Here is a 23,098-nt window from a genome sequence, read left to right as displayed (position 1 = left end):
GAAGGAAAGAAGAAGGACCTCTCCAAGGTCAAATGCTTCCATTGTGAGGAACTAGGTCATTTTGCGAACCAATGTCCTAGGAAGAAGAGTAAGGTAGAGGCTTCTAAGACCAAGGCCAGCGAGGGCGAAGAAAGACGTCGAGAAGGATGACGATTGTGCCATGAGTGCTCAGGTGCCACTTGAGAAGAAGTGGGGAGACATCGAGTTGTAGTCAGACGGACTATAGGCGATTGTTGGAAAAATAATTTATCCCCTCATAGGTTAATTAATTAAATTTACTGGCCAAAAATTAATTAAAATCCTAAGCCAAAAATTTAATTAATTATAGGTCCTAGGTAAATTTACATTTTACAAAGGCAAAATTCGTGGGTCCTTAAAATTCAAATTTTAAAAGGTCCCAGGACTGAGGTAAATTAATTATTTTGCTAAAGTTTAAGCCTTTGGTCCATGGGGTTTAAGTCAAAATCAAATTTTTGAGGAAATTAGCTCAAAAATTTTATTTTTGAATTAATTAAAATTCATTTAATTGAAAAATTCGAATTTCCTAAATTTAAAATTTCAACGGATGAAATTAAGAGAAATTTTAATCCTCATCAACAGTCGAGATTGCTTTGACGAGGATCACTCGAACTAGCCGTTGGAGGATTTATTTTTAAATAGGAGATCATTTGTCAGTTGAGATGATCCGATCTCTGGATTGTGTACTAAGCTCTCAAGCTCTCTTGTATACTTTTTTGAATTAATGCAAAAGTCTTTGGAGTTTCAACGTGTTGTAGTGTTCCTCTTCATGAATTTATGGTAACATTGTTTTAATTTCTGCTTAATATTATGTGAAAATTATGAATCAATAGCTCTCTTAGAATAATTTGAATACAAGAATCTTATTCAGTTTGTTGGATCTAGGGTAACATTTTTAATTTTGATTGAAGTAGTAGGTATCTCTATTTCTTCAGAATTTTATTGTTCTTCTATTTCTCTACTTGATTTGATGGTTGAACTAGTGTTTATAGAAGATCTCTGAGGTTCTCATTGAGCGTTTGGGGATAGTTCTCAGTGGGACCACCCAACTCTCAACACATATTTTCTGAAGAGCCTACTTCATATAAGTCTCAGGATTTATCTAACAATAATCTTTTTTCTGCATGGTGTTTTAGGGCTAGTATCTCTCTAAAATTTCAAAAAAAATTAAATATTTTGGGGAAATTTTGATAGATCTGGCTATTAAGAGCCTTAGATTATCAGATCTGGGTGCGGAGTTGAACTCATACTCCTCAGATCTGATAGATCCGTAAATTATTTGTATAGATCTGTAAATTATTTGTATAGATTTGTTATTTACTTGTGTCGATCTGAAATTTTGTAACATAATTTTGAATTTTAACACTTGGGTTTTTGGAATTTTCTCTATTTTTGTACATAATGGGTATTGGATTTTTCATTTTTCACTTGTGCAGAAATAGATATGAGAAATCAGCCAGGAAAATCTTCAGATCTGAGTTAGATCTAGACCTTGGGGAGCAAAATCTGGGTTCAAAGATCGTTTGCAGGAATAGATCTGAGAAATTAGACAAGTAAATCTTCAGATTTGAGATTTTTCAAGCAAATCTGGGGGTTTTGAGACAAATCTAAGCCCTGGAGGGCAATATATTATCCCAAATCTTTTTACAAGTCTTCATCTAAAAAAAGGCGAGCATTACATTTGGGTAATTGAAGGCTTTTCCGGCATAAGTGTTTTCCCATTCTCGAGTCTAACTTCATCTCATCTTCCAGTGCATTTTCATATAAGTTAACTTTGCATAGATAAAATTTGCTTCCAAGCATAAGCTTGGTCGATAGACAGATAGATCTTCATCCGTCTTTTCTTGAGAAGCCTGTTCTAATAGTACTTAAAACGGTGACCTTGCAGTCATCAAAGCCACAGTTCTCTGCAGTGCCAGAGGCACTGGGTATGTTAAAATTTTAGGAGAGGTATCGTTAATCACACCTTAGTGTGCTTCTCTTAGTCTTCTCTCTGCCAATTACTACGAAATCATGCTCAACACAGAAAGGATTGAATGGTTCACATTTAAATAGGCATTTAACTAAAATTAACCAAGATTCTTGCATCTCACATTAGTTTTAGGATCTACATTTCATATAATATAGTCATTCATCTAAGCAGCAGTTGCTAATCAATTACTTGGTCTTAATTTCCCTAGCAAGATCGTTGACTCCATAAGGCACTGGTATTAATCGTTTAAAATCTAATCAAATCCTATAAGTCTTGCTAAATCTTAATCAAGTACTTGATCGCTTCACTGTGTCTCCCGAACTGGTTGGTTCCCAACTAGTTCTTCTTCATTCCACTTTTCCATAAGGTCTACCCCCCTTAGCCTGCTGTAGGGAGACAGCTTAAACGGAGAGATTAGGGATCAGGGTGACAGCCCTCGATCTAAGTCGTTGTCATGGTGCCTAGACATTCCGTGCGACAACATTTTTGGCATCATTGTCGAGGATATTTTATTCTCGGCACTTCAACGACATTTTATCTTCATTCTCCTCATTTTTACCGGCAACGCCAACATTTTTAGCGCCGCTGCAAGGGATATTTATTCTCGGCACTTCAATGACATTTTATCTTCATTCTCCTCACATCATCTTTATCATTTTTACCGGCAACGCCAACATTTTTAGCATCGTTGCCGGGGTCCGATTTATTAGGCCTTGGCTTTACAACATTCATCTTTCATCTTTCTCCTCTCTCAGTCGAGCCGGCAAAGTCAACACTTCTTGGCATTATCACTTGGGATAGAGTTTTTTCTATCCTTGGTTTCTTTGACACTATTTTAATCATCTCATATTTTCAGTCATTCATTAGCCTATCAAGCGGCACATCATTTTTTAGTGTCGTTGATCTTTTCATCGCCTTAACTTTTGTCATCTCATTTATCATTTCATCTACACTTTTAGCACCTGGACATTTCGGTTCGTTTCTTGTTTGGGTGGCGACTCCACTTCTTCCATTTATTATTTCTCAGACAAGAAGCCCTCCCTTATATCCGGTTGTTTGTTTCCTTTTGGATCCTAGAGTTAGATTCATGTTCAAGTGGCAACTCCACTTCTTTCATTTTTTACAAGATTTTCTACTAGAAGCTCGCTTCTTGTGGATCACTTGATTTTCTTGAGCATGGGTCTCTCTCTATCATCCATTTGGTCTCTCATTATTCCTTCAAGCAAGTCATCATGGATGATTCATTTACGCCGTGTCATTTCACTGATCTTCTCCATGATATTCTGGAAGTGGCCATTCATAAATTGTCTTTATTCTCGGGTGGTGATTCAGTCGTTGTTAGAAAGCACCTATGCAGGTTTACTCATACAATGCTCATATATTGTAGTTCTCCCCAGTATAATCATGAAGATGTCAAAATGCATCTATTTTCCTTTTCTTTAGAGGGTGATGCTTTGAATTGATTTAATAAATGTCCTGAAGATTCATTCGCTTCTTTACAAGACATTTTCAATGCTTTCACAGATAGACATGGTGATCAAGGTGGCTCACCTTGTGCTCCTAAAATTGTGCAACATAATGAAATTGATCTTGTAAAGGATCCAACTATCAACGAAATATTTCAAGACAATTCTTCATATCAGAATGTGCCATCCACCTGTACCATTGCAAAACAAATCCATGACAGTGGGAAAACAGGAACAAGTTATCAAATCAGTGTCGACAGTGAAAGGGAGAATGATAAGCATCTTATAGAAGAAATAAAGCAGTTGGTTAAAGACATGCAGTTTAGTCAAACGCAACTAGTAAAAAATATGGAGCTTAATCAAGAAAAATTTGTAACTGATTACGTCAAGGATATGAGAACTTTGTACACCCACCTAAAAAAACATGATAAGGAGATAGAAATCATGAAAATTAAACACTTTGATCACGTAACCGACATGCAGAGTCAACATGCTAAGGAAATGGAGGCCATGAAAGCTAATCATGACAGGGAAATTAATTCTATGCAAAGCAAGTTATTATCCCTAGAGGAAAAAATGACGATAATGGAATTTAATAATTTAAATCACGTGACTGCCATGGAAGCAAGTTATCAGGGAGAAATAAGTGCGATTCAGAACAAGTTGTCAACTATGGATGAAGCAATGACTATCATGAGATTCGATTATAATAATCAGCATGGAAATCATAAGAAAGAGATAAACTATATGCAAAATTGTTTCATGGGCATGAAAGAAAAAAATGATAAAATTATAAAGGACATGGAAGTTGGTCAAATATCTCTTCAGAATAGATTATTGCCATAGAAGAAAAGCATGTACCATGTGTCATAAATACAAATGGAATACATATCATCGAGAATAGATTAAAAATGATGGAAATTAATCATTCTAATCAATGTCCATTATTCAGAATCAAATAAAGGCTATGCAAGCTAATCATGTCACTCTGCAAGAAAGATTCGTAAAAATTGAACTCAATCAAGCGAAGTTATTAGTAAGACATGCCAGAGAAATGAGTTCATTACATAAAACGCTGGAAGAGAGGAAATCACAGGTCACGTCTTGTTGTAAATATCCCAAGAAAGAGGCTAACTCCATTAACAAAGATTTAACTAAGAATGGCATGATCGAAGAAGAAATAAAAAAGGGTCAAGTTATAAATCATGATACCTGTGCGACTAATCCATAATCCTTAACAAGGCAGATGCAGAATGAATAAAGACATGTCATGCATATCTTACATCATTTGAGAATTTTGAAGCAAAATGGTCCACGTCATGAGTGATATAGTCTGCCACAAAGAAAAAGCGCAAGAGAAAGAGAATGAGAAAGCGATTTGATGCATCAGATGGTCGCGAACAGCTTGATTTTTGAATAGGAAAAAGTCCTACCGTATGCAAAACTGGACATGGCACATCCGAGAAACAATGGACAGATTTGCCTGAAAGTAGGCAAATGCTCAGTATGCACTATATTGAACACATCTGATGCCATGGGAATCGTTGTATTGTATTTCTAACCTTATGCCTTGTTATTTCAGTGTTTCATTTTGTAGTTAGATTTGTGTTTTTCATGTTATTAGACTAGTCAATAAATGAAGATCTTATATATTTCCTGTGCTTAACGTTATATGATGATTTCTTGGATGGACGCTACTTATGTTATATTGTGTGTTGTGTGGATGCAGATTTTGGATTCGCACATTCCTCCAGTGCAGCAACATGTCCTCAAGTAGAGCTAAATGTTGACCACTACATATCAACGACCCATAGCAGTACACCCCCTTTTTTCACAAAAGGGATAGCGCCTGATCGATGTGTCCGTGCCGTCCAGCTTTCATCATCAACCTGATTGTCATGTTATAATGTAAACCCATTCTGCATGTATATGATGTAAATAATCTCAGTAGATCTGTGTCATGTATGTAATTGCCTAGGTAAGCCTATTTTTCTGGTGATGATCTACGCTCCGGGAGGTTTTTTGTCTGCAAAGATTTCTTTCAGCCTTACCCCAAAGCCGGAATGAATTTTGTCACCGGGATCTTAGGCGAGTCCTAGATTTATAGATCGAGCCTATGTAAAAGTGATTTGGGAATAACCCTAACTATTTGGTTAGGTTATTTTATTACAAATTGCTTAGTCTACTAGATTATATTTGTGTCGCAAATGGGTAGTCTGTGAGGGTCTATTTCAGATGGGTTTTCCCCCTTGTGATGTAAAAGATATGAAAATGATGATATCAAGTGTCTTGAGGGTTGGAAAAATAATTTATCCCCTCATGGGTTAATTAATTAAATTTTCTGGCCAAAACTTAATTAAAATCCTAGGCTAGATATTTAATTAATTATAGGTCTTAGGTAAATTTAAATTTTCCAAAGGCAAAATTCGTGGGTCCTTAAAATTCAAATTTTAAAAGGTCCCAGAACGAGGTAAATTAATTATTTTGCTAAATTTTAAGCCTTTGGTCCATGGGGTTTAAGTCAAAGTCAAATTTTTTAGGAAAATTAATTATTTTGCTAAATTTTAAGCCTTTGGTCCATGGGGTTTAAGTCAAAGTCAAATTTTTTAGGAAATTAACTCAAAAATTTTGTTTTTTTATTTAATTAAAATTCATTTAATTGAAAAATTCGAATTTCCTCAATAATTTAAAATTTCGACAGATGAGATTAAAATAAATTTTAATCCTCATCAATGGTCGAGATTGCTTCGACGAGAATCACTCAAAGTAGCCGTTGGAGGATTTATCTTTAAATAGGAGATCATTTGTCAGTTGAGATGATCCAATCTCTGGATCGTGTACTAAGCTCTCAAGCTCTCTTGTATACTTTTTTGAATTAATGCAAAAGTCTTTGGGGTTTCAACGTGCTGTAGTGTTCCTCTTCATGAATTTATGGTAACATTGTTTTATTTTTTGTTTAATATTATGTGAAAACCATCAATCAATAGCTCTTTTAGAATAATTTGAATACATGTATCTTATTCAGTTTGTTGCATCTAGGGTAACATTTTTAATTTTGATTGAAGTAGCACATATCTCTATTTCTTCAAAATTGTATTTTTGTTCTATTTCTCTATTTGATTTGATGGTTGATCTAGTGTTTGTAGAAGATCTCTCAAGTTCTCATTGAGCGTTTGGGGATAGTTCTCAGTTGGATCAGCCAACTCTCAACACATTTTCTAAAGAGCCTACTTCATATAAGCCTTAAGATTTATCTAACAATAATCTTTTTTCTGCATTGTGTTTTTGGGCTAGTACCTCTATAAAAATTCAAAATCTTTTAAATATTTTGTGGAAATTTTGATAGATCTGGCTATTAAGAGCCTTAGATTATCATATCTGGGAGCGGAGTTGGATTCATATTCCTCAGGTCTGATAGATCTGTAAATTATTCGTATAGATCTGTAAATTCTTTGTATAGATCTGTTATTTACTTGTGTAGATCTAAAATTTTGTAACATAATTTTGAATTTTAACACTTGGGTTTTTGGGATTTTCTCTATTTTTGTACATATTGGGTATTGGATTTTTCTCTTTTCACTTGTGTAGAAATAGATCTGAGAAATCAGCCAGGAAAATCTTCAGATCTGAGTTAGATCTAGACCCTGGAGAGCAAGATTTGGGCTCAAAGATTGTTTGCAGAAATAGATCAGAAAAATTAGACAAGTAAATCTTCAGATCTAAAATTTTTCAAGCAAATATGGGGGTTTTGGGACAAATCTAGGCTCTAGAGGGAAATATCTTATCCCAAAGCTTTTTACAAGGCCAACCATTAAAGATTTTGCAATAAATCTAAAGATCTGAAGCAAAATAAAAATTTTCAGAACAAGGGTTTGATGTTTTGGGGCTCCTAAGCCCAAATCTGCCTTTTCCTAGCCCAACGCTAGTTCTATTGGGCCTAGTGTTAACTCTCATTGGCCTTGAATACCCTTGCTCCATTTATGATTTGAATATTTGATTTTCTGAAGCTAATCATTGGTGGGTTTTTGCAGAAAATTTGGCAAAATTTTGTGTTTCAGATATTGAAATTTTTTTGGCAACTTGAACAAGTGATCTTCAAGGCCTAGGGACTAAGGGTTTGATCTCTAAACCATATTTTTCCTCATTGTTTGCTACAGTAGTCATATACCTTTGTAATAGTGGTGAAAAACACATCTAAGTGGTCTGAAATTGACTAAAAAATTGCTAAATACATTAATAAGTCATTTATGTTTGATGTGTATCAAGAATTTGGCCTAGATCTACATTTTGGGTCACTATTATCTCTGAATAATTTTGTTTCTGGAGTCTGAAATATAACATTGGAAAAATTTCATGTGAGTTAGCCTAAAATCAATTCCTAAGTTGTCTAATACATTAAAGAATTAATTCTTTGAGTTGAGCATTCATCATTAGGCTTATTTCATGTTTTAATTGTTGGTTGTAATAAGTATATCAGATCTGATATAATTTCGGAAATCACATCACAAAAAGCTGAAAAAATTTTATAATTCATGTGGGCAAGTTTGGAAAAATTTCAGTAAATTTTTGCCATAAAGATATCATTGATAGCATACTGTTTTCACTGTCATATTGCTGTTGTCATAAAGTTTTTTTTACTACTGTCCTAAAAATTAATTTCTGAAAATTAAGTACTCTGTCATGGAATTGTGATAAAATGCATATCCTTTGTTTCATAAACTAAGTACTTTTTTGAGCATCTGTTGACATTGATATCGAATTGCAAAGTTGTTTTTGTTCTCTTTGAGCTAAATTGTATCAAGAAAATTTGAAATAAACTGTTGTTTTAACTATAGTATCTTCAAGAGTTTATTTTCTAAGTCTTCATCTAAAAAAAGGCGAGCATTTCATTTGGGTAATTGAGGGCTTTTGCGGCATAAGTGTTTTCCCATTCTCGAGTCTAACTTCATCTCATCTTTTGGTGCATTTTCATATAAGTTAACTTTGCATAGATAAAATTTACTTCCAAGCATAAGCTTGATCGATAAAGACATAGATTTCCATCCGTCTTTTCTTGAGAAGCTTGTTTTAATAGTACTTAAAACGATGACCTTGCAGTCGTCAAAGCCACAGTTCTCTGCAGTGCCGAAGGCATCGGGTATGTTAGAATTTTAGGAGAGGTATCGTTAATCACACCTTAGTGTGCTTCTCCATATCTTCTCTTTGACAATTGCTACAAAATCAGGCTCAACACAGATAGGATTGAATGGTTCACATTTAAATAGGCATTTAACTAAAATTAACCAAGATTCTTGCATCTCACATTAGTTTTAGAATCTACATTTCATATAAAATAGTCATTCATCTAAGCAGCAGTTGCTAATCGATTACTTGGTCTTAATTTCCCTAGCAAGATCATTGACTCCATAAGGCACTCGTATCAATCGTTTAAAATCTAATCAAATCCTATAAGTCTTGCTAAATCTTAATCAAGTACTCGATCGCTTCATTGTGTCTCCCGAACTGGTTGGTTCCCAACTCTACCCCCCTTAGCCTGTTGTAGGGAGACAGCTTAAATGGAGAGATTGGAGATCAGGGTGACAGCCCCCGATCTAAGCCATTGTCGCAGTGCCTAGACATTCTGTGCGACAACAAGGTCTAAGGGATGACGCAGAGGCTTCAGAAGCTGACACAGAGCAGTGGGAGCTGCAATTATTGTTGTGGGATCGTTCATCCAGTGATTATTCAGCCGGAATATCTGTCTCCAAGGAGAGGTACTACTGCCGAGGGCATTCTCTGTTGGGTGAGCCATTTCTGGCACCCTGGTTGTATTTTGAAAACTACATAATAATAAAACCCTCTGAATAGCTGCACTGGTTTTCCCGCATTGGGTTTTTCCGGGGACATTGGTCTAAAAATAACGGTGTCACTTGTGTGTTGTTTTCTTTCAGTTGATGACATGTAGATGTTGATACTATACTTGTGTTTATTTTCTGTATTTACATGGCAAATAACTTGTTAAGTAATTAAACAAGTAGGAAGAAATAAACCAAAGAGTACAGGAAGAATTTCTAACGAGTTACTGCACTGTGGTGTGTATCCTTGTAGCCTTCACCGAGACAGAGGTAACCCGAGACTCTCTTCCTTCTTCTGAATTTCAGAGATATGCGAAGATCTTTTTTTGTGTTCTGCACCGAAATGACTCAGATCTGCGAAGTTTATTCACTGTGATTACCCACCGAAATTGCAGAGGTATATGAGTTTCTGAAATGTACTTATGCGAAGATCCTAGCTAGGTATATATAGTAGTTCATCCATGTACTCAAGCCGACATGAACCAGTGAACCGATGTGTCATTTTGGGTGAGCTGACATAAGTTTAATTTCCTTCATATTGCAGGCTGACATCAAGAGGATTGTGCTTGTCTTTTGGAGAGCTTCTTAGATGCTAGATTGACTCATATATATTTTACATATGCTCAAGAAGAGCTCTTCATACATGACATTAATTCATTGACCTTAATAACAAATCGTAAGGCTCTCAATGGGAGCCACCTAAAATAAAATCACTTGCTCATGAAACCCATGAAGCAAGGCTTACAAAAATAATTGTATTACATCATTCACAAAAGTCATAGTTACATGCCATTATGAAGACCGAACCTAGTTACACTTTTCAACAAGATTGTGAGTCCCTAGACAGTCACAAAGCCCAAGACGATATAGATATGAGTTCTAAACCTTATCTTTGATGAATTGTTGTCATAATACCCTGATGATCTAAATCTAGAATGGTCCAATTGATGTACCATTGTTAAAATTGGAAATTGGGGCCAAATTCCACTTTGGATAGCTTCTTTGGGAAAGATATTTGCAACATTAAATTCCTCTTTTCGAGAGGACCAGAATCGACCTAAAGATCATCAAATTTGGTTAAGGAGAAATGTGTTTTTGATTTTATGCCCTCTCATATGCAAAATAATCAAGTTCAGCTTCACCTCCTTAAAGTCCAAACGACATGTCTCTTGACCCTCTCCAATTCGTACATATAGAGGTGCTTCCAACCTCATTTGGTACATCATCAAGGAGCATAATTCTTCTTAAATAAGGTTTGGATCTGAGGCTAGGGCATCCAAGGGTAAGGAGTCGAGTTTATAAGAGGTTTGTCTCTGTTTGGGTATAGCCTTCTATGGGAGAAAAAGCTACAGTTGTTTGAGGTTTTCCATAGCCAGCAAGGAGGTTCAGAGGGCTGTCTAGAGGCAGTTTAGGACTACAAATGCCTTACTATCTCAAGCTACAATTCAAAAAAGAGGGGTCATAAGGCCTACGAAGACTCTTCCCTTCAAGCCGCAGTCACTAGAAGGTACAGCACAGTGCATCAAGGGCTCCTTTCTTAGTTTTAAGATTATTTTGTATAGTTGTTGAATCTGGGTTGTTGTAGAGTGCGTTGAGGAGGAGCCTCAAACCCTAGATCTATAAATGAATGTCTAGAAGTGGACTACAAGGGTATGCCCTAAGCAGTCTTGTTGATGCATTATGTTCTTTCATTAATCTTTATTGTACTCTCTCTCTCTCTCTCTATTGAACATTTGATATTAATGAAAGAAGAATTGATAAAGGGTTTTCCCCATCTTGGTGTTTTTCCCTGGCTTGAGCCAATCCTTGTGTTCTCTTGTCTTGGCTTGTCTTATACATTTACATTGGATGTTCTTTCAGTCAATGGTTAATATGATTCGTAATGGAATATTGGAATTAATAATGGGCTAATGAAGTGACTGACTTAAGCAAAGAACGTGTTAATCCTAAATTTAACAACCATAAATAGAGATCAAGGGACATGTTGAAGAACAACTTTAAGCCTTTTCTGCCAGTTATTCTTGTCATGCTTGCTTGTGCCAATTATTAACACACCTTTATGTAGAAATAACATGAGTAGCTAAGGGCTCCTCTAAATCATATAGCCAAGTAGATCCATGCAAAGAATGCCTACATGCCTACCCAAGACGTAAATACCCAACATGGCGGGCAGTTACTCCCACCAAGGGACAGTCGGTCGCCGGCCATGAAGGCAACAAAACCAAGCACGTTGAGAATAGGGACTAAAAGCACTGGGCATGACCAATCCACATATGCGATCTAGGATACCTCATAGAAAACATTTGTACACTTCATCCCATATGGGCTTTACAAGGCAATAAATTGTACACTTCTAGGCTTATAATGGTTCTATGGCAAATATTTGTACTATACACTACAAAGGATCTGCACTGTAACAGGTCACATGGACAACACATCCCCTATTTCCTCACTAAATTTCTGAATTCTCCACCTTACCTTTTCCAATCCAGAGTATTGCCTACTTATCCTATTGTCTTCCCTCCTTGACATTTTGGCACTTTTTTTGCCTTCCTTCTGTTGTAGAGGTGCTAGGTCTTCACAATGACCCATTTCAAGCAATTTAACTACCCTCTTCCCCATAGGATTTGAGTTCTATCTTGAATATTCCAAAATTATCTTCTCTACTTGCTGCTCTTGGTTTAACTTAAGTTTTTTATGCTGTACAAATCAAGACAGAGCAACCCAACACATCTTTAAGGAATCCCTGGATGACCTCTGCCAAGTCCACACCTTTCTTTTACACCATCTATGAGAATGCTAGTAAGCATGTTCCCCTTATTGTTCTTTCTGCATTATATTTTTGACTTCCCTTATCAAGTCTCATGAAAGAACCTCTATGGGGTTGCCCATTCTTTTGGAATTTTTAATATTTTATCTCCACCTCAAGTTCTGTTTCAGTTTCATTGACTTTGACAGTGAGTAACCTCAATTCCTCAAGGACCTCCAATTTATAGTTAATTTTCATCTCCACAAGAGCCTTCTTATTCTCCTGCACTAAGTATCTTCTAGCTATCGTTTGCAGTGTTTCTTGCTGGTTTTCTATTTCAGCCTTCTCAAGCCTGACTTTCATACAATGAATGTCATCCTTCTTGCCACTGGCATAGATTCTGAGTTAATGGCTATCAAATTCTGCTTTACTCATCCTGAATGCCAAGTTTTTGATGATATCCAGGTTGCTTCCGTCACTCTGTCGAGCCCTACAAGTTTTTCCATTATTGTTTTGAACTGATCAGTGCACAAAGCTGCACCTTCTAGAGGGTTCTATTCCAGTGGGGTGGTAATCGAACCGTAGAGTAAGCCATTGGCTCCAGGGATCTAATCAACTCTGAGACCCCCACTTCAGAGTTCATTCAGTCTTCATGCCATCCTCTGCTCCCAATCCTGGCATGTAGTTCTCATCAGGATGTAGATATGGGGAAACTTCTGGATCATTTTAAGGAGTGTCCCCCATCTTGCCATCACTGTTTCACTTGGAAATGCCCATCCATGCAGCAGGGGACGAGGAAGTGAACTTAACCTTTGATATGCTGCAATGCTTGATTTTTGGAGATGTATAAATTCCTCGGCACTTAGATGAACGCACATCAAATTTATGCCTTGCTTGAGCAGAAACCTCAAGATGCTTCAGGCAGTGTCCTTGAGCTGCTGTAAGCAGCACCCTGGGGCTAATACAAGCAGGACCTTCATGTTGGTACAGGCAGCACCCTCGAGCTGATAAAGAGATCCGAGCAGGTGCACATCAGTGACAGAACCAACTAGAGGGTCAAACTACGAATCAGCAGATCCATGTGGCCCAGTCCGAGCGTATCTAGAGAGAGATGCAATTCAGATCTCACCCTTAACAATTCTAACAAGTCGGGAATCAGGGTGACAGACCATATTTGTCAACAATGCATGCTTACTGTTCCTATTTAATGGATGTCATTGATAATTTGATATGCACCATTCAAATTTTCCACCCATGGATCAACTTTATAAATACTTTATACATATTGCATTCCTTCAGCCAACATTTTCTAGACTACAAACAGTTTATATTATATATGCGTGTTAAACACTAATATGAGATTTGTCTTGTGGCATTCTGCTTAAAACATTGTCTTGCTATTTAGGTAGAACTTGAAACCTTGTGTTGTGGTCATGCAAAAACAAGATGCTGCAGAGTCTTACTTTCTTTCATTAGAACTAGGTTTCAAATCTCGGTCAATTACACCCCTTGTCAAACTCCGGGCTAGTTTCACTTGCTTATTTTCTGAGGGGTTAAGTCGTCCCACTTCTGGATCCCATACAGTTACTAGCTCATTCGTTGAAGAAATTGGAGATAGTGACAGATAATTTGCTCCCAGATCCTGCATATATTTCATAATTGACAGTCAATATCATTTATAAATAATGAATAGAATAAAATAAAAAATGCTGGTGGAACTACAAAAAGTTCATCTATAAATATGGAAATATCATAAATGATAAATAAATGCAAATGAAGACACCTCTGAATACTTCAATACCTATGTGAGAGAAACTACCAAAGCAGTAGAATTAATGCTAAAAAAACATGTACGACTTTCTCCAGAAATCTTCTTGTGTCTACTGAATATGGACCACAATAGTTTGGCCTGAAACATTATCCTGACAAAATAGAGTTGGTGTACCCTTCTAACAACATTACATTTATTGAATTAAAACAGCATTTTTAAAAACCAAAGATATTTCTGGGATGAGAAACCAGTGTCCATGGACTGCTATAATTAATGTCTGTTTTCTTCTTAGGAAACCATTGCAGAAGAAATCGAAGAATCTGGCACTTAATCTAACTAAAAGCCATGTAGAAGTAGTGGATGTAGTCTCCGACTCTCCACCAAGCAATGTCCCAAATGGGAAATCTCGTTTTTGGAGCTCACTTCATTGATGTGCCAGAAGCCTCCAAATGTTATCTTCTAGCACAGAACATTCTCTGCACACCGCACCTGCACAATAATCACCAAGATCTCCGACCAGTTGTAGCAATGATTACGTATTTAATGAGTCCCATGTGCTCCTCAACACAGAATCTCATAAGTGCTGATTTCTATATGAGCTTACCTAATCAATAGCAAGAGCAAAACAAATGAGTAATTCACCTCTCCTCACTGCATTTATGCAATCCTAAAATTCAATCTCACAGTATTCACTAGGATAAACTCATTGAATAGACTTGACATGGATAATCATATCCTCGGAAAATAATTTTGAATTCACGGTGACATTCTTTGGCAGATCTGTGACCATCTTGGTGTGCCTTGTGTTTTGGACTACTAGATGATAAATCCAATCCACCTCTCAATGACAAACCCTGATGCATTGTGTTACATCTTATAGCCTGAACAAGTGTTCTAGTCTCAAGAGGTGTCAACAAGGCTTAAGAGCGCAAGAGAAGAAAATATCTCCAAGCCCAGTTTATTTTTCTAAGGGAAAATGTCTTAGTTAATTAATTAACCAGCTTTTAATTATTTTCCTAAGTCTAACTTAGGGAAAAAGGTTAATTAATTAGTATTAATTGAGACAAGTCGATTTCTCTCTAGTAACTTCTAGAAAGCGATTTGATGGAGTCAAGATGATCTTAGCCATCAATCGGGATTAGATCCTGGCCATTGAATTGTCAACGAGAAATTATAAGAGGAAATCAATGGGCATCTTGGAGATCATAGCGAAAGAGCAAGGGCGCAGTGATAGCGTAGGGTTGACACCAACGAGGGTTTCAGCAATGACGAACAAGAAGCATTTCCATAGAATTTCTTTATTGGTTCCCTTCCAATTTTTGAGATCTTGAGGAGGAGAAATCGCCAATGCGATTTGATTATGGGACGTCGATATTTTCTACTAGTGTGCAGGGGTTTTTTGGAGGGCGGTGTTTGCAGTGCTCGCAAATGTGAGAGAGTGAGGTCGTTCTAGAGGTTGAATTCTTCCAGGGAAGGCCAAGAAGCCAGGTCGAGTTGTTTGCCAGAGGAGGTTGACTTTTCTAAGAGCCATGAGCCATATTTCCTTCATCAAAGGCCGCAAGTGTGGAGGTCGTACAATTGCATAGGAGGGCCAAGAATTTCTCAGAGGGAGGAAGAATTATCTTGCAAAGGGAGGCCAAATCCCTTCCAGTATTTTTGATGTGTTGGTAGTTGGAGGAAAATATATTACCACAACTTTGCCAGTTTGTGGCAAGCAGTTATATTATTTATCAATTACAAACTTGCTAAAGAATAATAAAACCCTCATTTACAAAACTAGTTTTCCCCACATTGGGGTTTTTCAGGGACAATTTGTCCAAAATGTGAGTATCTATTTTTTATGTGTGTTTTCTCAATTCCTGTGAATTTTATTGGGTGAATATTGCAGCAATGTTTTTAATTCAATATTTGCAGTAAATAATTTGTTGGCAAAAATAATCATTAAAAGATAACAGAATCATTACCACTTGACTGCAATAATTTTCACATGGTATCAGAGCATATCTGAAGCATTGAAAATTATTTGGAAGCTCAATACAAGGTGTATGAGAGGAAAACAAGGGTTCGTAAAACCAAGATCGATTTGTTCCACATTTATTTGGAGTTTGCTTATATTATTCCAAGTGTTTCAAAGAAATGGCTTTAGGTTGTTTATTGGGTCAAGACGGATTAGAGGGAGCATCAAACTTTGGCATATGGAAATCTAGAATCTCATTAATCTTGGAGGAGAATGGGTTGCAGGAGTACGTGACCAGTGTTTTATTTGTACCAACAGATGCAACATGGCACCTTGCCTACAAGAAGGAAGATGCCAAAGGTAGACGCATTATTATGGATCGAATCAAGGATCACATTGTGCCTCATATAGCAGAAGAAGATACGGGGAAGATGTGAGATGTGTAAGAAATACTAAGAGGGGGGATGAATCAGTGTTTCTTACCAATTAACACTTTTTAATCTTTTTCAGAGCCTTAGTTAATCTTCATTTATTATTATCGTTCTTTAGATAATCATAAACAATAATCCACAATAGACAACACCATACAACAATGCAGAAAGATAAAACAGTGGACATGGAGATTTTTAACTGGAAAACCCCCTCTGGGTCAAAAACCACCGAATGCTTCTTAGTAATTGTCTGCTCCTCTTCTTTTAAAAGAGAAGTAATTACATCAATTTTCAGCTACAACTGAAAGAGGCTCCAACCCCCTCATTCATAGGCAACAACCTATAGGACGCAACTAAAACCTAATAACCTATTGCAACTGAAAGGACACCCCAACAGCCTGTAAGTCAGGACATAACTTGACGAGTGCCCCAACACTCTATTAGATTGTTAATTCAAATCCTTTCACGTTGGGAGCGCCTTATAAAGCTTTTTGATCCTAGAATTCTCAGTATGTTGCTTTTACGCGATCTGTTTACCAGTTGTTGTCGAAAAGGATACTTCATTGCCTTGTGTTTATCAACCCCAACTAAAAGGATGCAACGACGCCCTGTGCAAGCCACGACCTACCTTAGCACCACCCTGCCACCCTTAAGTGCTCTCAGGCCATAACCTGAAGGTGACTCCAATCACCTACTTCACACCACCCTACCACCCTGAAGAGCTGGCAAACCTCGTTTCACAATTTTCAGACTAGATCCGCCTATGCTCTGAATCAATATAACAAAGTTGTAAAGAAGATGTTACATTGTATACCAATGTTGGAATTTCTAAGTCTATCTGTTAGAAATCCTCCATGTACTTTATGATTTATTTCTGCCTACTTGTTCTGTTAATTAACAAGTTGTTTAACATGTAAACACTGAAAATAAATACAAGTACATGCTCAACGCATACAGATCATCAACTGAAGGAAAAAAACAAGCACACAAGTGACATCGTTGTTTTTGGACTAATGTCCCCAGAAAAACCCAATGCGGGAAAACCGGTGCAACTATCTGAGGGTTTTATTATTAAGCAGTTTCAGAATACAATCTGGGTGCCAGAAATGGCTCACCCAACAGAGAATTCCCTCGGAAATAGCACCTCTCAGTCGAAGACAGATATTCTGGCTAAAACCCCAAATGAACAATCCCACAGCTCTCAGCACTAATCTGCCCCACGAAATCTCCCAACGTCAACCTCTAGGGACTGCGTCAGCCTCTCTAGCCCAGCATCAACCCAGTGTCAGCCCAACTAGCCCTACGTCAGCCTCTGTAGGCTCTGTGTCACCCACGCTGGCTCTCCTCAGGCACTACGCAGCTCCTGGCTGCCTCTGCATGGCCTCTAGCTAGCTTTGTGTCGCTCTCTCCCGGATTCTGCGCTGATGCTCCCGGTACCCTCTCTGCCTCTCTGCTTCTATATTCACTACCCCTCAGCTGCAACTCTGATCACTCCTTCGATTTCTTCAGTAAGCCCTACCCCAGAAAATCGAATTCTTGATCCACTCAATGTGTTTTCTAAGTGACCCTCAAGCCTCCTCTTATATTTTTCTTGTTGACAATTCAATGGCCGAGATTTAGTCCCTAATCAACGGCTAAGATTAGATCTGGCTTGATCCATGACTTTTGGACCATTCTAACTCAGTTTTATATTAATTCACATTAATATTTTATTTCCCCTAAGTTTAGACTTAGGGACTCCATTTAAAATATTAATTATTTTAATATCTCCCAAACTGGTTAGATTCTGCACAAACCATTTTTGGGTATTGGAGATCTCGTGCCTTAGCCTCTCCACCAATTTTCGTGGCTAGAGCACATTTGATGCTACCCCAAATCAACACTCCCTCTTAGCAAGGGCTGTGCTCTAGTAATACTCCTCACTGAGCATCACCCTGATCATCCGGCATCGGTCCCTGTGTTGATGCTAGGCCTGTTGCCCATCATCTGCATTGTTGCATCATGTATGGCTACACATGGCCCTTCCACTGCCACTTTTGTATCCATACAGCAACTCCCTCTCATCATGTTGCATCGTGTTGCCCATAGCGCTGCCACTGCTAACCGCTACACTGCAACTCAATTACTGAGAAGTAAGCAACTAATCTTCCAACTCTGACATCTCCATCAGGCTAGAAACAATCGTGACGCTAAAGCTCCCTCTGTCGCTGACAAGTGCTCCCACTCTGACCTCTGCGCTGCTGCAACAACTCCATGCATCTTGCACTGCTGCCTCACGTTGTCCTGGGACTCCAGCACTGTAGCTCCCTCTGTCGCTTCATCCACATCCGTCTCGACCGACATACGCCAGTCCTCCTGTGTCACCCATGCTGGCTCTCCTTAGGCACTGAATAGCTCCTGGCTGCCTCTACGTGACCTCTAACTGGCTCTGCGTCCCTCTCTCTCGGCTTCTGCTTTGATGCTCTTGGTACCCTTTCTGCCTCTCTGTTTCTATATTCACCGCCCCTTAGTTGCAACTTTGATCACTCCATCGATTTCCTCAGCAAGCCCTGCCCCATAAAATCGAATTCTTGATCAACTCGGTGTGTTCCCCAAGTGACCCTCAAGCCTACTCTTATACTTTTCTCGTTGTCAATTCAACGGCCAAGATTAAGTCCCTAATCAACGGCTAATATTAGATCTGGCTTTATCCATGACTTTTGGACCATTCTAACTCAATTTTATATTAATTCACATTAATAACTTATTTTCCCTAAGTTTATTAATTCACATTAATAACTTATTTTCCCTAAGTTTAGACTTAGGGACTCCATTAAAAATATTAATTATTTTAATATCTCCCAAACTAGTTAGATTCTGCCCAAACCATTTCTAGGTATTGGAGATCTCATTTGCTTTAGCCTCTCCACCAATTTTCTTGGGTAGAGCACATCAGATGCTAGCCCAAATCAACAATCAGGTCCTGGTAGCCTCACTGCACAACGTTGCTCAAACTGTCACTGCACTATATTGCACATAAAACCCTGACTATCAACGTTGCCAAGTCAACTGACGAATACACAACCTGACCACTGCTCATCATTGTACAAACTGCTACCATGGACCAATGCATACTCTGTCACTATACTGCACTGCTCATGTATGAATAAGCATCCAAAGCACATGAAGCAGCCTACCAACCATCATTGTACCAAAATTCTTGTACTGCAGCAAGTATCGAATACAAACGATTGAAGACGGCACAATCCAAGATGCCTCAGGTAATCCCTATGACCTGCTATCAATGCTCTCAAACTCTGCCCACAGAGAGCTACCAGCATATGAGTAAACATTGTTGCTCAGTTGATCAAACCTTGTTATCCATCCTTACGTCAAAAAGCTATACAACAAGGTGATCTTTACATCAAAACATGTTGCCCTGCAAGGTTACAGTTGTGTCATTATACACACTCTAGGTCATCATTGTCATAGGTCTAAGTCAAAGCCAAAGTGTCAACTTACAATCGTATCAGTTCTATTGATATAGTTAACCATATGTCTCTGTTAAGTCAACTCTGTATTAGGTCTATGTTTCATGTCTATATCATTATTATTCACTCATCACTGTCATAGGTCTAAGTCAAAGCCAAAGTGTCAACTTACAATCGTATCAGTTCTATTGATATAGTTAACCATATGTCTCTGTTAATTCAACTGTGTATTAGGTCTATGTTTCATGTCTATATCATTATTATTGACTGATATATTAATAAATCACAATACTACCGTTGTCATATGTATCACTGTCAAGTCACAGTTCATCTAATTGTTATATCAGTGAATCTTCACATATTAACTCATATATCAGATCATACACCATCTCACAGTGAATTCATCAAGATCACATAGGGTGGGCATAATACTGCTTTGTTATTGTTTTACTTTGGTTCAGGATTGCAATGAGAGGTTTGTCAACAAGATGCACAAAATAAAATTCATAGTCAATGATTGGGTTACTACCTTTGGGTCTTCGAGTTGTTTACTGATACATGGTGAAATTACGGTGATAATTGTGGTCATATATTGACAACCATGGGTGAACAAACTTATTTTCACTGTTACTAAGGATTACAACTATCATAAGGTCAAGTCAAGTCAAATCTCTTGTCAAGTTAAGGATCAAACACCAAATTAATTCAAATCAAAAGTCAATACTGTCATCACAGTCTCATTTCCTTGCAGGCTTTTGCTACATTCATCTTTCCCACATCAAGTCAAGGATTACTAATTCAATAGACAACCATAAGTATTATTGTAGTCACACTACATAGGAATCCACCATAGTAACATATACAGGGAATACTTGCAGGTCTTCAAACCATTGTTAAACATTATATCATTTTGGTACGGTGTTCTCGGGTCATGTCACTGTTTTACTGTTGTGAAGGTCAAAGCTACATAGATTGCTGAAAGCTGGTATTACTTTGCTGCCTCAGGAAAAAGTGCCCTACTGAGGGCCGGGAGCTGTCTGAAGCATACAAACTGTCAAAAATAATGCATATCTCCAAGAGACTTCATTGCCTTCCCAAACAAATCCCACTGAATTAAAAAAATGTAATAATAAGCCCTGTAACAGCCCTAATAAGGAGTCCGAGGTGTTGTAAGGAGAAGGTCTACAATGAAAAAGCACTCAACCAAATCCTAAATCTTGTGCCCAACGAACCACCAAGATCCAAAGAAAAAAAAAAAGACAAGATCCCTTACCTTCTGCTGCCTCTTGCCTCAGGAATCCACACTTCTCTTCCTCAGAAAACTTCACTAATCTATCTCAGAAAGGTCGAGTAATTTCATAGCTCAAGCATAGAAAGATTCGTTGAGTTTATTTGACGATTTGAGGGATGAACTAGGTGTCTTTTTATAGGTTTTCAGTAAGACTAATTTGGGGCTTTTAACATAGTCGTTGGAGGATATTAAGATAATTTAATTCTTTTATTAATAAATACTTATTAATTAAGTGACTTAAAATCTAAGGAAAGGATTGTTGCTTTTATGGTTAGGGAATTTGACCTTTTAGGTAAGGGGTGATACTTTATGTGGATTGTTAACTTCTTCCAACATGGTTTCTTCATAGAACAAAGCAAGAAATGCTTTTACTAAATTTGGATGCCCACAACCAATGAAAATATGCCAAGTCACCGCCTCTTGGGGTTTTAGCCCAGAGATTGGGTTCACTGACTTCAAAGGTGAATATCTCTCAAACCAAGAGGCCTCTCGGGGCATACCACATATCAACAGAAAGATCTCGACAAGGAGAATCCAATGATGTGGATCTCCAAGACAAACTCAATGTGTTGACCCTTCAAAAACCCTCGACAAGTTCGGGGTACATCCTCAGTTCAAGGAACCCAAACCCTAGGACCTAGGTTTTCAACCATCTAACAGCGTAGGGCTTCAACTTGATGTAATCCAAACAACTTTAAGAAGCATTCATTGTTCATTTGACAATGACTGGTGTTTTAGTCAAAGTCAAACCCAATCAACTCCAAGGTTTGACATCAATGACAACACCATCCAATAAGATGCAGTTTGTAAATTCTATCAGCATTCCAATGTACCCTGAGGGAGAAGCTTTGAACCACGAAACAAAACAAGGGTGAGAACATTATGTCTTACCTTACTAGGTTGAGACATGTCAAAGAAGAATTGGCAAGTGTTGGTGAGAAAATTCAGGATGATGAGCTCATCAGGACAACCCTTAATGGGTTTACTAAGCAGTGGGATGTCTTCATACAGGTTATTACAAGAAGGGAAAATCTTCCAGATTGGGAAAAACGATGGTCATATTTTACCCAAGAAGAACTTAGGAGGAATCTCGTTAGTGGCACCAACAGCAGAAGCCAAAAGGGAAAACAAGAAAATGTGGCTCTTGCATGGAAGAACAAAGCAAAGAACGGATCCAACAAAGGGTCCATCTCCAAGTGGGAAAAGAAGGACCTATCAAAGGTCAAGTGTTATGGCTATCACATATTTGGCCACTATGTCAACAATTGCAAGAAGCGAATGGTAGCTTCATCAAATGCAAATGAGTCTTCTAGTCGAACGGAACAGAAGTAGCACTCACAGCTTGCCTGATTAGCTCAAACTCACAGGGTGCTTGGTACATAGATAGTGGAGTGTCATGCCATATGGCAAGAGTTAGAGACTATTTCTCCAGCTACCGAGAGGAGGAAATAGGATTCCAGATCGAGATGGGAAATAAATCCAAGTGTATTCCAATTAGATGGGGACAGTCCCATTTCAAAGGGAGTATGTCAAGGCTATTCCAATCCACGAAGTGTTGCATGTGTTAAGAATGGGGATGAATTTGATTCCAATTTTTTATTCAATATAAGGGGTACAATGTACTCTTTAGAGGGCAGACTTTATAGGCTACAAATGGATACTCCAAATCCACTAGTGAGCAAAAATTATCCGAGAGATCAGGGAATGCTTTGGCAAAGGAGGATGGACCATATCCACCATGGGGCACAGAGCACAATGATGTGTGTAAGGGATGTGTATTGGGGAAATTTGCTAAGGCAACTTTTCCAAGTAGTGACACCAAATCCAAAGGAGTTCTAAATTTGATTCATTTTGATATATGTGGTCCTATGTCAACATAGTCTCTCAGAGCATACAAATATTTTGTTACCATCATTGATGATCACTCCAGGAAGACCTAGATTTACTACTTGAAGACCAAGGATGAGGTCTTAAATCGCTTCCAAGAGTTCAAATCTCTTGTGAAGAATTCGACAAGCAAGTACATAAAGGTTCTTCAGTCAGATAATGGAGGCAAGTACACAAGAAAATCCTTAAGGAGTTTTGTACCGGGGAGGGCACCAAGAGGGAATGGATGGTTCTGTATAAACAATAGTCGAA

The 23,098-nt window shown here is 37.9% G+C and overlaps 1 protein-coding gene across 1 annotated transcript in view; it reads right to left on the bottom strand.

Annotated features, from left to right (window-relative positions):
• The window catches only part of LOC149194393 (phosphatidylinositol 3-kinase, root isoform-like), a 353,842-nt gene that overhangs the window by 236,925 nt on the left and 93,819 nt on the right, over positions 1-23,098 (bottom strand). The window contains exon 7 of the mRNA XM_089405076.1: positions 13,503-13,681. Within this exon, the coding sequence (XP_089261202.1) occupies positions 13,503-13,681 (179 nt within the window). The remainder of the gene's footprint in view (positions 1-13,502; positions 13,682-23,098) is intronic.

The sequence above is a fragment of the Pinus tabuliformis genome, chromosome 2_2, assembly GCF_031772625.1.
Source record: "Pinus tabuliformis cultivar Carrire ecotype Pingquan chromosome 2_2, CPIR1, whole genome shotgun sequence".
Taxonomy (NCBI): Eukaryota; Viridiplantae; Streptophyta; class Pinopsida; order Pinales; family Pinaceae; genus Pinus; species Pinus tabuliformis.
Note: the sequence above shows the minus strand (reverse complement) of the source record. Positions and strands in the feature narration are given on the sequence as shown.